This window comes from Polyodon spathula, chromosome 2, assembly GCF_017654505.1.
Source record: "Polyodon spathula isolate WHYD16114869_AA chromosome 2, ASM1765450v1, whole genome shotgun sequence".
Taxonomy (NCBI): Eukaryota; Metazoa; Chordata; class Actinopteri; order Acipenseriformes; family Polyodontidae; genus Polyodon; species Polyodon spathula.
Window position 1 is genome coordinate 91,951,980 of NC_054535.1, and position 12,709 is coordinate 91,964,688.

At 36.6% G+C, this 12,709-nt stretch overlaps 1 protein-coding gene across 5 annotated transcripts in view; it reads left to right on the forward strand.

The window, feature by feature from the left end:
• dym (dymeclin) overlaps positions 1 to 12,709 on the forward strand; it is a 186,001-nt gene that overhangs the window by 31,631 nt on the left and 141,661 nt on the right. For all 5 annotated transcript variants that reach the window (XM_041234531.1, XM_041234554.1, XM_041234539.1 and 2 more), the window contains 2 exons: positions 4,855 to 4,980; positions 5,692 to 5,834. In XM_041234531.1, coding sequence (XP_041090465.1) covers positions 4,855 to 4,980; positions 5,692 to 5,834 — 269 coding nt within the window. The remainder of the gene's footprint in view (positions 1 to 4,854; positions 4,981 to 5,691; positions 5,835 to 12,709) is intronic.

Here is a 12,709-nt window from a genome sequence, read left to right on the forward strand (position 1 = left end):
ATAGCTACTGTTACTCCTTTTGGTTTGGTAAATTTAATAGAAAGGCAGTGATGAAAAGTTACAGTGCCTTGTTCTTGCTGATATTTTCAAGTTTTTGTGTTTCATGTACTGACAATCACATTTGCTAGAGATCTTTGTTTAGTAGAGCGGTTTATATTAAATATGACGTCGCTTATTTAATAGTCTACTCGGATAATCTCATGCATGGCAGTTTTCAGAACTTTGTCTGTGTTCATTAGTTAGTTCTAATGAACACAGTGGCTCACTGATGGACAAACGGTGAATAAACAAACGCGCCCGTATCACCTTAAACCGTATAAACTCGGTAATCATGGTATAGTGTGGTATATTGTGGTTTCAAAACCGTAGCAGTTTATACCGCGTTTTACCGTAAAAACAATATACAGTGACATCCCTAAATAGAAGTCAGGCTTATTGGTCTGTAGTTACCTGGTTCGGTTTTGTCTCCCATTTTGTGGATCGTTATTACGTTTTGAATTCTCCAGTATGTCGGTACAACCCCTGTGTCAAGAGACTGTTGCGTGATCTTGGTTAGCTGCTTGTAAATAACTTCTTTCATTTCTTTGAGTACCATTGAGGGGACCTCATCCGACCCAGGGGATTTGTTTATTTTAAGAGCTCCTAGTCCCTTTAACACTTCTTCCTCTGTTATGCTAAATTTGTTTAAAATTGGATAGGAACAGGTCGATATGTGGGGCATGTTGTCTGTATCCTCCTTTTTGTAAAAACGTGTGAAAGGTAATTATTTAATATATTTGCTATTTTTTTGTTTTCTTCTATGATTTTGCCATTTGTGTCTCTTAGACATTTGTTGTTACTGCATCTTGTAAAGCGCTTTGTGATGGTGGTCCACTATGAAAGGCGCTATGTAAAATAAAGATTGATTGATCGATCGATTTTACCTCCTCTTTCAATGTTCTTTTGGAATTGTTTTTAGCCCCTTAGCAATGCTCATTTCTATCTCTTTCTTGAGCTTTCTAACTTCCTTTTTGATTTGAGTTTGCAGTTCCAAGTACTCTTTCTATGTACTTTGTTCTTGGTCCCCTTTTAAATGCTCTGTAAAGTGCCTTTTGTTGTCTGAATTGCCAATGGTTATCTGACCTATGGTGTAGTTGTTCTGTCTTCGTTATTTGAAAACTAAATCAAGGCATGCCTCTCCTGTAGTCGGTGCCTTGACAAATTGCGATAGGAAGCAGTCAGTTGTCATTTCTACCATTTGAATTTCATCTGTTGTGCTCCCTACCGTGTTTTCCCATTTTATATGGGGGAAGTTGAAACCCCTCATTTAATATGGCTTCTCCTTTGCTGCATGGATTTCTAATGTCTTGTATAGTAGATTATTTTGCTCGGTGTCTGAATTTGGCAGTCTATAGCATGCCCGTATTATTATACCCATTATTCTGACCCATCTTGATTCTGCATTGTTTTTTTCTTCTAGATTTAACACCTGGGCTTTAAGACTATTTTTGATGTATAGCACTACCCCTCCACCTCTTCTGTCCTGCCTGTCTTTCCTATACGGTGTATACCCACTAATAATATATTTGTCTCCATCACTCGGATAGCCACGTTTCTGTAACACCTAACACATCGTAGTTACTTGTTAGTGCAGTAGCTTCAAGTTCTAACATTTTATTTTTGAGACTTCTAGCATTTAGATAAATGCACTTAATGGCTATCTAACCTGAGTTGTTGCTCTTGTTTTGATGAGTCTCCCTTCTGTTTTTTTGTTGATTTCTCCCCCAAGTGGATGCCCCCACTGTCAAAAATCATATTAAAGACATTTAACAATGATGATATCTCTGAATTTATTTTAACTGTGCTCTCAATAATTCTGAGAAATAGTTCAACAACATTTTGTGTACAACGAACACAATTATATAATATACATTTTAAGAGACCACCTATGTTAAGAGGCCACCATTAGACTATCCCTTGTGTGTTCTCTTAATACAGGTTTGACTGTGTTTTGTTGGGTCATGAAAATTAAGGAATAACTTTCTAATCCTCTTGTATCAATAAACCCTACACAACTACACCTTTGATCAATATCATTTTCCAAATAGTATATGTCTCTTGTTTTGATTCTAGTTTAGCATCACATTGTTGAGGACTGGGTGTGGGATTGGAACGGAATCACAGAAAAGAAAGGATATATCCTGCTTGGAACTGGCTTATCTTTGTCCTGATCAAAACAAAGCTCTGATCACTGCTGATCCTCACATAACCGCCCCCCCTCCCCCCATAGGCTTCTATTTAACACCCTTTGATCGGGCCACAGGAAGGACAATATTTAAACCTGGTTCCTGTGTGATTTCAACTGTATTTGCTATCAATCCCTCCTTTTTGGCAGAGCTAGACATTACTTAAGTATTAGTCCAGATTAACCTCTTGATACTGTGGACAATGAAATTGTGTAGAGAAAATGTTTCCACACTGGATATCCTACTTCACAGTCTGGAATTGAATTGCTGAGATTATGATCTGGCACCACAAGTAACTTTTTGTCCATGTATTTATTTTGGCATCTACTCCCAAGGAAGGTGACCATTCCACTTGCCTTGTTATCCTGTAAAAACAGTTATTCTTTTGGATGGAATAAATAGACGTGCTGCAGGCTCAGAAGTTTGGCAGTGGAATGTCTGGCCCAATTAACTAGGGAATTATTTCAGGATTTGTTTTCTTTTTTCAAAGTTTTTTTATTCATCAAAATAATATTTGTTTTTTAAACTGTTGTGGTGTTTGCATAATCATCAACGGTGTAGAACAATTTTCCGAATATTTAACAATCTTCAAAAAAGATTGTGAATAAGGCACAGTAACAATGGACTGTGATAACATAATTAAGCATTTAACAACTCTAATAATTTCATGAAAAAAATCATATACAGTATATAGAGTAGAATAAATAAATGCTACTACTACAGCAATGTATTCACAGCATTGGGTAACTCCCTCCATTGGAGTCATTTAGATAGACTCTTCATACAGCTAGGCTGGGAATTAACCAGTTGTAAGGAAGACCTAAAACTCCCATTGCATAGCATTTTGAGACATTGTTTTGTGTTTAATAAAAATGTGCAATGGCGCTAAAAATTTTATTTCTATGTCTGGGTCTATTTAAAAGGTGTATACAGTAGTATAATTCCAATTGAAAGCTAGGACCTTCATTTTGCTTGATCTGTCTTAATTTAAGTCATAATTTGAATGTTACCTCACACGACTTATAGAAATATTATATACAGAAAGCAACAGCTTCCAGTACAGAGAACTTCTATTGTGAGTAGTCAGTAAAATCATTTCTGTATGACTGTCCCACTTGAACAGTTACAGTACCATGGACCTGTGAATTTAAATAATGTGGCTATGCATAAAAAGAAACCACAACAATTGGAGGTTAGCAATAGTATTTTGTGAGATTGTGGTACTGCTTTAAATAAAGAAATGAATACAAGATCCACTAAACTGTTCATTCCTTATTTAACCTCCACTGGAAAAGAACTTGCTATCTAAAAATGTTATTACCACTGAAGTACCATACCAACTGCGCAGTGTTTTGGGGTGTAAGCAAATGGCAGGCAGTGCATCAGCTTCCTCCAGCTCTCTCTTTCCTCGTATCTGTGGAGGTTACTGTGTGTTGTCTGGCTCACTGTTAGTACTGGAGGCATACCAGCCAATGTAAATATTGTTAATAGGACACCAGGTCAGAGGGCAGAAAACGATCTGGCAACATGGTGAATGCCTGTAACCCAGAAACAATGCAGAGTCGTGAGCTGACGCCAGCCCCATGTCAGGAGTTGGTTAAAGTGTAATTAATTGCACTCCTCAGTCCCAATGAAAGCTCTCAGCCCTTCGATATTCAGGGTATTGATTACGCATTCATCAGCACTGTCTTCTTGTCTGCTGGACTGAAGTTCTTTAAGAAGAATTCAGTGGCTTCAAGCAACATGTTGATTCCATTCAGGGTTCTAAATTGTCAAACACAGGATATGTTCCCACTAATCTGCTTGCGGTTCCTAACCAGTGAATATCAATGGCAATTTGCTTTGTCTCTGAGACGAGTGCATGGAAAGCACTGGGCCTGGCATTGGGCACCGCTTATGACCTTGTTAACAATACATGGTTTTTAATAATCATCATTTAACTAAGGAAACTGTTCTATTCTATCTTGTTTGATGTTGATGCTTTCTGATTTAAAGTTCAATGTAAGTGCAGTTGTCAGCTTTACTATAATTGAGTTACATATGTTCAGTTTTAAAAAATACTGTACATTTCCTTGCAGTCTCTTTTCTGGTCAGTTTGTTAGCTTTGCCCAAAAGTAGTTTTCGTCAAGGGGGCAAAAGATTCCTTCCTAAAAATAAATCTTATTTAAAAAAACAAACAAACAGAAAAAACAGAAATAAAACGTGGATGCACCACTGGGGGGTGCTATGATGAGAAATATACCCACTTCAGACTAAATCAACCTGCATTTGGTGGGTCTGGTTGCTAATTTCGAACCCTGTCTTGTTGACCTACAGCAGGAATACAATATTACGTAGCTAGCGTCAAAATGTAGCTACATTGATATTGTTTATGTTCATTGCTTTTACTTACTAGTCTGTTAATTATTTTAATTGTTTCTTTCTATTGTACCAGTTTGCTTCATACAGTATCTTTATTTAATGTATTGTCTTTGTCAACATTTAATTGGGATCTTTTAAAAATCAGATAACTGAAAACTGCATGCAACAATTATAATAATAAAACACAAAATAAGTACATAATCTCTATCTTTACATTCGTGTAAATTTACACGAACAATTTATTTTAACCTTTGCTGTCTGTCTGCAGGGACATCACATATAATATTCTGTTTGAGGCTGTGACAACTCTCCTCATCCTGCTCTCCTACCAGCTATTCCACAAGGAGATTCTGCGAGAGAGTCTAATTTACAAATACCTTATGCAAGGACGATGGTAAGTCTAAAACTACAGTTTTTTAAAGGGTTGCTTAAAATCTGCAGGCATTGGAAATCAGATTGTATAAATGAATGGGATGTATTGGAGGAAGCTAGAACAGCAGTGTTCTGTTTGGAGTCTATGGCTGTCTTAAATCACTTCCTACCCCAGGAACGGTGCACTTTTCAGGCCATATGTTACCTTGTACTGTAGCGGTGTCTCAATGACTTGTGAGCTGCTTCAGGACGGCCCCTTTTTTGGAATGGTGTAATTTGTTCACACTTAAAGGAATCAGACCCCAGGATGCTTTTGTGTGCAACTGCAAATTAGTCTGTACTGAAGGTTGTTATGCTATTTGCTATTAGAGAGAGGCACTGTTTCCATGTGCAAGGAGAACATTGCTCAGTAAGTTGATGCACTGTTGGGTATATCGTGATGCCAGTCTCACGACTTAGGATGAACTGTGATGTTTTCTGATGATAAGCTGCCAATCCAGTGGTGTTATATAATACAAATAAAAGCCTCATTCTCAATTTTTACACTAGTAGTGATATATTTCTTGGGTAAATAAAATAGCTGTGCTGTGTCATTCATCAATATAATTAGATGTTTTGCTGATCTGTTTTTTGAGATCCTTTTACAGAGGAGTGGAGGAAGTATTGTTACATGTTCAGTATGTTTTGTACAATGTTTTAACTGTGATTTATATTTTATTTTTTATGTCTCCAGTGTGCCCTTCACCAGTAGACTTGTAAAAACATTGCTGTATAACTTCATTAGACAAGAGAAGTGTCCTCCCCCAGTCACCCATGTCTTTGAGCAACAGGCAGAGGGGAGTGGATTATTCTATGGACTTGCATCAGGCGTTGCCAGTAAGTAATTTATATATATATATATATATATATATAGATATAAATATAATATATATATATAGATATATATATATAATATATATTTTATTGCTAAAAACCCCTAAATGAAATTATTAAATGGAAGGTTATTTCGGTCTTTTGAGCAAATTATTTTTATCAAATTGTGATTTCTTTGCTTGTTTGATATTTTCCATTTCGCAATTTGATCCAAATAATTAGCTCAATGACCGAAATAATAATAATTATATAATGTGTAACATTGGGCGTTGTACACTACAAGCTGGTATGATCGAATTGTGTTCAGAGCTCTAAGTCTTTTTTTAAATTTGTTGTATGTATTTTGGACTAAAAACTAGATTGCTGTTAAAATTAACAAGTACCTGGTATTTCACATCAGCCTGTTGAGACACAGCAATCTATTATTTTGGCCACAAGCTGGGAAAAAGCTAAAGCCTTTAGAGCTGTAAAATGACATTTGTGAAAGAAAATATTTCCCTTGAATGAAATGTCTTTGGATGAGATGTGTTTTTCTGTTGTCTGATTGGGAACCAGGGTCCTTACAGAAGACACAACAGTTTGGTTTTTTAGACTGCGTTGTAGAGCGTTCTTATGTGCAGCCTTTTGTAGTCCGTTCCTCATGACCACATTTCATTTGTTTCTGCTATTCCTCAGCGCTCTTGTATAGGTTTCAGGTTACAGTTTAATTAAATGTTTCCTTTATTTTTTGGCTTAGTTTAACTAAGGTGATTTAATTCCTAATGATTATATCGCATTGTGTGATGAATATTTGGAAACCATACATTTATATTCACAAAGCCCTTCAACGTTCTTGCAAATTAATTTGAATGCTGTCAGAATGAGATCCAGTCTAAACTGTTTACATTCCCCAAACATAGTTTCTGGTGTTGGGACACAAAATCCTAAAATGATAAATTCAACTCAACCAATGTGCTAGGCGTTTAGTTATAAAACTATTACGTGAGACAGACCACCCAAATAGGTATGTGAGACAGTAACACAATCTTCCTAAAAGTGAAAGGATCGGTAAGTAACATCAATGGAACCGAAGGGGGTCCCGAGGAAACAGGTGCTTGTAATGTGTGGTTGACATCAATCTAGTTTTTAGCTCTTTCTACAAATGCATGTCATTCTTTCCTTCAGTAACGATTAGCCATACTGGTGTAAAATTACTTTTAGTTTTACCATGCTAGTTTACAACTGTGGAAAATCCTGTAACTGTAAATGGTCCATCATATTTTATTAACAGCAAGTAGTACCCTTGCCTACAGTATATTGTTTTTCTAAATGTAAAATCTGTATGTCTACCATCGAAACAAGGAATGGTTCGACAATTTAAAATTCACTGACCCGTAAAAGTGCAGTTTGAGAACTTTTATTGGTGAAAACATTCTTTGGGTAAGGAGATGGGGGTGGGGTTGGGGGCATTGTACACCCATTTGGTCATAGGTGGGTGGTGTCCTTATTTTATATTGAATTTCTTTTGCACAGTGTATGCCTAGTTATAGTTCCAGATGAATAATTTGCTGCTTTATTTATTGAATGACGTGATCCAGCTGTCTTAAAGTCAACCAGTTCTAAAAGTCTCTTTTTAACAAAGGAAAGGCTTCCAGAATCATGCCAGGAGTACCACAAAGGCATTTGGAATAACAATAATGTGTTATTGTTGAGAACCCAGAGAGACCGGTAAAGCTGCTGGAAGCCTGTATTTTGAAACATCATGCACTCATCTGTTTATGAAGTGGAACTCAGTCCAAACATTTGCTAATAAAAAGTTCGAAAGGATGTCTGATTAGCATTTCTTGCTGCTCCAAGACTATTGGGCGGAGATTATTATTAGTGGGCAGCAATAGACACAGAAGGCCTTAATATTTTCTAGACGAAAGAAGCAGTCAGACATTTCTGATTCAGGTGGTACCTTAAGATTGGGGGGGGGGGGGTTCTGTTTTCATGTTTTAAAAATGGTCAGTTTTGTCACGTTTACAGTGCTTATAGAAGTTCCACACCCCTTTGAACTTTTATTACATTTTGTTGTGTCAGTGCCTCAGAGTTTCATGCCTTTTTTCCACGTATCTACACACCATACTCCACACTGTTAAGGGGATAAGTTATATATTAAAAAATAAAAAAAACTGCAAGATCACAGTTAGATAAGTCTCCAGCCCCTGAGTTAATACTTGGTGGAAGCACCTTTGGCAGCAATTACAGCTGTGAGTCTGTTGGGATAGGGCTCTACCAACTTCGCACACCTAGATTTGGCAGTATTTGACCATTCATTACAAAACTGTCGGTTTTTACTGATTTTGGTCTTTTCAGCATTTTCCAGGTACAGTTTTCTAGGAAATACACAATATTTTGATCAAAATGCTGTTTTATTTTGACTCTGACATTTGTAATAACCTGTGTCCTAGCATACAGCAGACGTTTAGATGTCAGAGGGCAAATAACGTTAAAACGTGGTTCTCTGTCACTTCACAAACACATTTTCACTTGATTCTGTTGGCCAATCAGAGTCTGATTATTGTGGCAGTTGCTGGGCATAGTAACTCCAGCTTAATCAAAAACAAAATTGAAATACTTGCACGAACTGCTACGCATCATATTCCACATGTCAAGTGAGTATACTGAGAGTTATTCCCCCTGATTTTTACTGATGTTTCAATTAAAACATTTCTTAATAAACTGATTTTAACCCTATTTTAAGATATGTAAAATAAACTCCAAAAAATTCAAGAAATTTTTTTAAAGATACAGACCGGAATACTATAACCCATGAATGCTATACAGAGCCAATAGCGGACCAGAGTTGTATCTGGAGATATCCAAAGCTGCAAAATTTACATTTTAGCGGCGTTAGGGCAGCAGGTAAAGTTCTACACTGAGTCAAAGAAAGATAACCAAGTAAAAATAAGCAAGTTTTGGCTACCAGCTATGAACTAGTCAATTTAAATAACACCGAAGCTGCATAACTCCAAAAAGTGGCAATGACGGGACAGTCGCGACAATATACAAGGGGCCAGGTGTGCTAAGTTGACAGACGTTACTTGCAGGGTTAGATGTTGCTTTTATATTTGGAAGTGTCTGCACTAGAGCCTTGCTGCCCGACAGGACCTTGACAGTAAGTGTTGGCTTCGGTCGAGTCAGGTGTAGTTATGGTTCGGCTCAGGTCGGTTTGGGTTAGTGTTATCAGTGAGTGCATCATGGCGTTTTTTCTTTTTTTTTGTGAGAATTTTTTTCTTCCACTGTGTGCAAGTATTTCCTAAAAACTCACTTCCTGCTTCATGATTGCACCTTAGGTTCTTTGAGAAATTGCCTCTCTTAATATCATCTCACAAACCTGCTTTTTCGTTTTGTGCAGCCTGTTTTATTAAGTAACTACAGGATATTATTATTTTCCAACTCAAGTAACAATCAATAATCATCTTGGCTGATAAGCTGACATTTTGTGTAGCCTGTCAAAAAAAAAAAAATCACCAAGTGCAACATCTAATTGATAGCTGCCATCAGTCGACAGTTCGTGCCTTTTTTAGATAATGATTCAAACTGTTTCGTTCCAGTTAATGATACAAAATGTATTTGTCCTGAAGTAAACAATATGCATCTGTTTTAAAAAAAAGACTAAATGTGCTGTATTAAAACACTGCTCTTTAATTCACCGTCAGTTTGCTTTCTTTGTCGCACTTTTAAAGTGCTTTCATAGGCAAACGTGAAACTCGGTTTATATAATGACTGCTTTATGATATAAGGCAGGTTCACCTCTATATAGGCTGATGGAATAAAAAAAACGTTAAAAACAGGAGAATGTGTAGTAGTGGAATGTTTCATTGCTGGAAAGGGTACCTCCTAAATCTACTGTTTGGAAAAATTACAATATTGTTGTATTCAGCGATAATAAAAGTTGTGTGGGTTTGTACAATGCAAATCTTGCAAAATATTACTGAGATATGACGGCAGAAAGACAGATTAAGAAGTTGATCTCTGCAGCGGCACACTGAAAAGTGATGTATTCGTCCTTTAGCCATTTAAGTAGTTGTGGTGTAATATTTGTTGTTGAACATTAATTTAGTGTTTTGATATGATATAGGCTTGTCCAAAATGAGTTTTCAAATTTGCAAGAATATCTACTGTGTGGCTATTTATGGCAACAAAGTTTTGAAGAAGCCTGTTGTTGTCTTCTTTTAAATCACGCACTATTGGATTATTAGGAAAGGAAGTAAATGAGATATGATTCATTGAGTGATTTTTTTTCATTATTTACATTTTAACTGGAAACCAGGAATACTGTACACTGAAGCTACTTAGTTGCAATAGCGTATGTTATATTTGTGGAGATGGTCGGGTCAGGTCCGTTATGCAAATATTTCAAAGGTCTCGAGCTCGGGTTGGGTTGGGTTTGGATCGGGTTTTAGATTTTAACCTGAGCAGACTTCTAGTCTGCACGGGGTTGCATAAGCTCTATGAATACGTTTATAATGTATTAGTCAATGGGCATGGATTTTAGAAGCCATAAGTGTATTTGGTCATACAGTCTCCCAATTAGGAATAATACCTAGACTCACCAACTCACGCTCCCAAGATTTTTGTGACAGCTAGGGGCTTTTAAGATTTAATTAGCAAAGAGCCATAAATAATAGATACCAGCCCCCTGGATGAACAAAGAATGAGGAGGCACACCATAGGCCCTCATAGCTAATGAGGGTCCCAAGTACATAAAATAAGAGAGGCCGAGAAGAGAGTAGGTCTCTTTTAAGGTCCTGAAACTTCTGAAGGCCTCCATCATCAAAGATGTCAAAGAGTAAAAATGACTCTGGATGACCAGGTTGGATAAACAAAGGGGTGGGATCCTGGTTCCAAATTGAAAATTATTATAAAACGTAGTCCTGAATAAAGAACAATAAAAAGCTTAAAATATAAGTAGCTAAAAAACAAGATGCCGAAGCTTCAGTTTCCACCACTGTTGACGGACCCTCGTTAGAGGTGCACGCTCTTCTGGACAAACTCCACATCAGTGCATTGTTGCAATATTTGTACATGCCTCTAACCAATCAGAGCGCTCGGGTTGCCCAAGTAATGTTAAAAATTAAATGTTGTCAGTAAATTCTTTATTTTCCAAAATGCTCATTAATTTCTCAACAACATGTTGCACTTGATAATCGGCAAGTCTTGTGTAAAATATAGCATATATATAGGACAGAAATCTTTTTGTTTCTTGTGACTGAGAAAACAGGAAGAGGTAGACATGGTTTTCTTACACAAGATCCAAACAAGATTTCTGTACCTGATGAACAGGATTAAGTCAAAACAATACATTTTCTCTCCTCGTACAAGTTTCCTGCAAGTGGCCCCATTGTTTTTAAGAGTGGTTTATGTTGTATTCTCTGTGGATTGTTGTCTGTACAATGAGGAAATTCATTAGGATTCAGAATATTTGTATTCCCTGTGATACCTAATCCTTCTTTCAACAACCTATTGAAGAAAAATTTAGTTTTTTTAATACATATTTTACACTTGTTTTCATTAAAAAAAAAAAAAAAAAAAAGTTTACTGCTTTTAAAACAAAACACTGTGTTAATAGTGGCAGTTATAACTTGACATTTCAAAAAGTATTTTTGGTGATTTACAAAAATGTATACAAAGGACAGTATTTGAATGATTTAAAAGGCTTTGTTATCTGTAATTGGCATCCGATGGTAATAGAAATAATGAAGGTGTTCATACTTTATTTGAACATCTTTAGGACTGTAGGCTATATCCAATTGTGATAGAACTTGGTTTGGACAACTTTTAAAAACAAGTCAATGATGGTGATAGTACCATGCTGGGGAATTACTTGAGTTTTGGTTCATAGAAGAGTTCACAGCCATTCTGAGTCACCAATATCTGTTATTGAGACATCTTCTGTTCCATGGATTTCCAGCTCTGTAGCTCTGATAAGATCATAATCCAAGTTAACATGGCTTAAATCAATTTGGCATGGCAACTTTGTATTAGACTTTTAATGGAAAAGCAGCATCTTTGTTCTTGTTGTGTTCCAGAATGCACCAAGACCAGAGTGACGAGCAGGGAGACAGACTTTTACTATCTTTGTCTTATTTGCTATCTCTGGCTACAATGTCCCATCCCTAATCAAATTAAGCTATTCCAGAACAATGATTTCATACAGGACAGTCCCTCAAACCAAAGAGATTTGGCAGCTAATCATAAAGATTATGTTCTTTGGATACCATTATCGAAGACAGCTTTGCCAAAATGAAATTCCATCCATCTTTAATTTAAGCACAGCTTCATTTTCCCAGCAATGCCTGTCCCCAGGATAGGTTTTATTTGTCCTTTGTATATAAGGATATCTGTCCAGGATCAGTAGGCAGCTCCTTTTGAATGGACTCTTCGAGTAATAGTTTCTTGGTGGTTGTTTTGTTTTCCCCAAGGGGGGGCCTAAGAATGCCTGTAACTCCTCATTTAGTTTCCTTGAATTGTTAAGTGTTCAGTTAATAGGAGGAGTAGTTTACCGTACAGATCATCTCAGCCAATCGAAACCCAAGTAAATCACTCATTATTCTATGGTAGAGGCCCTCTTACATGCTTTACAATCTTGAAACACTTTAAAGTTTGCTCAGTTTCATCTGCTGGCCAAAATGCTCCATCAGAATTCAAATGTAATATTACAAGTAGACAAATGTTTCTGCCTGTGCCTCCTTCAGTTTTCTGTGTACTTATAGTCATTCTACACTGCTTAATACAACCAATTGTGGTATCTGCAGCCATTACCAATACAGAGAACATTATAGTGGCATCTGAAAGGTGCTTCGAAGTGTTAGGTGTGCCCACCTCTGTTTTTAAGTATTTCCTTCAAAATC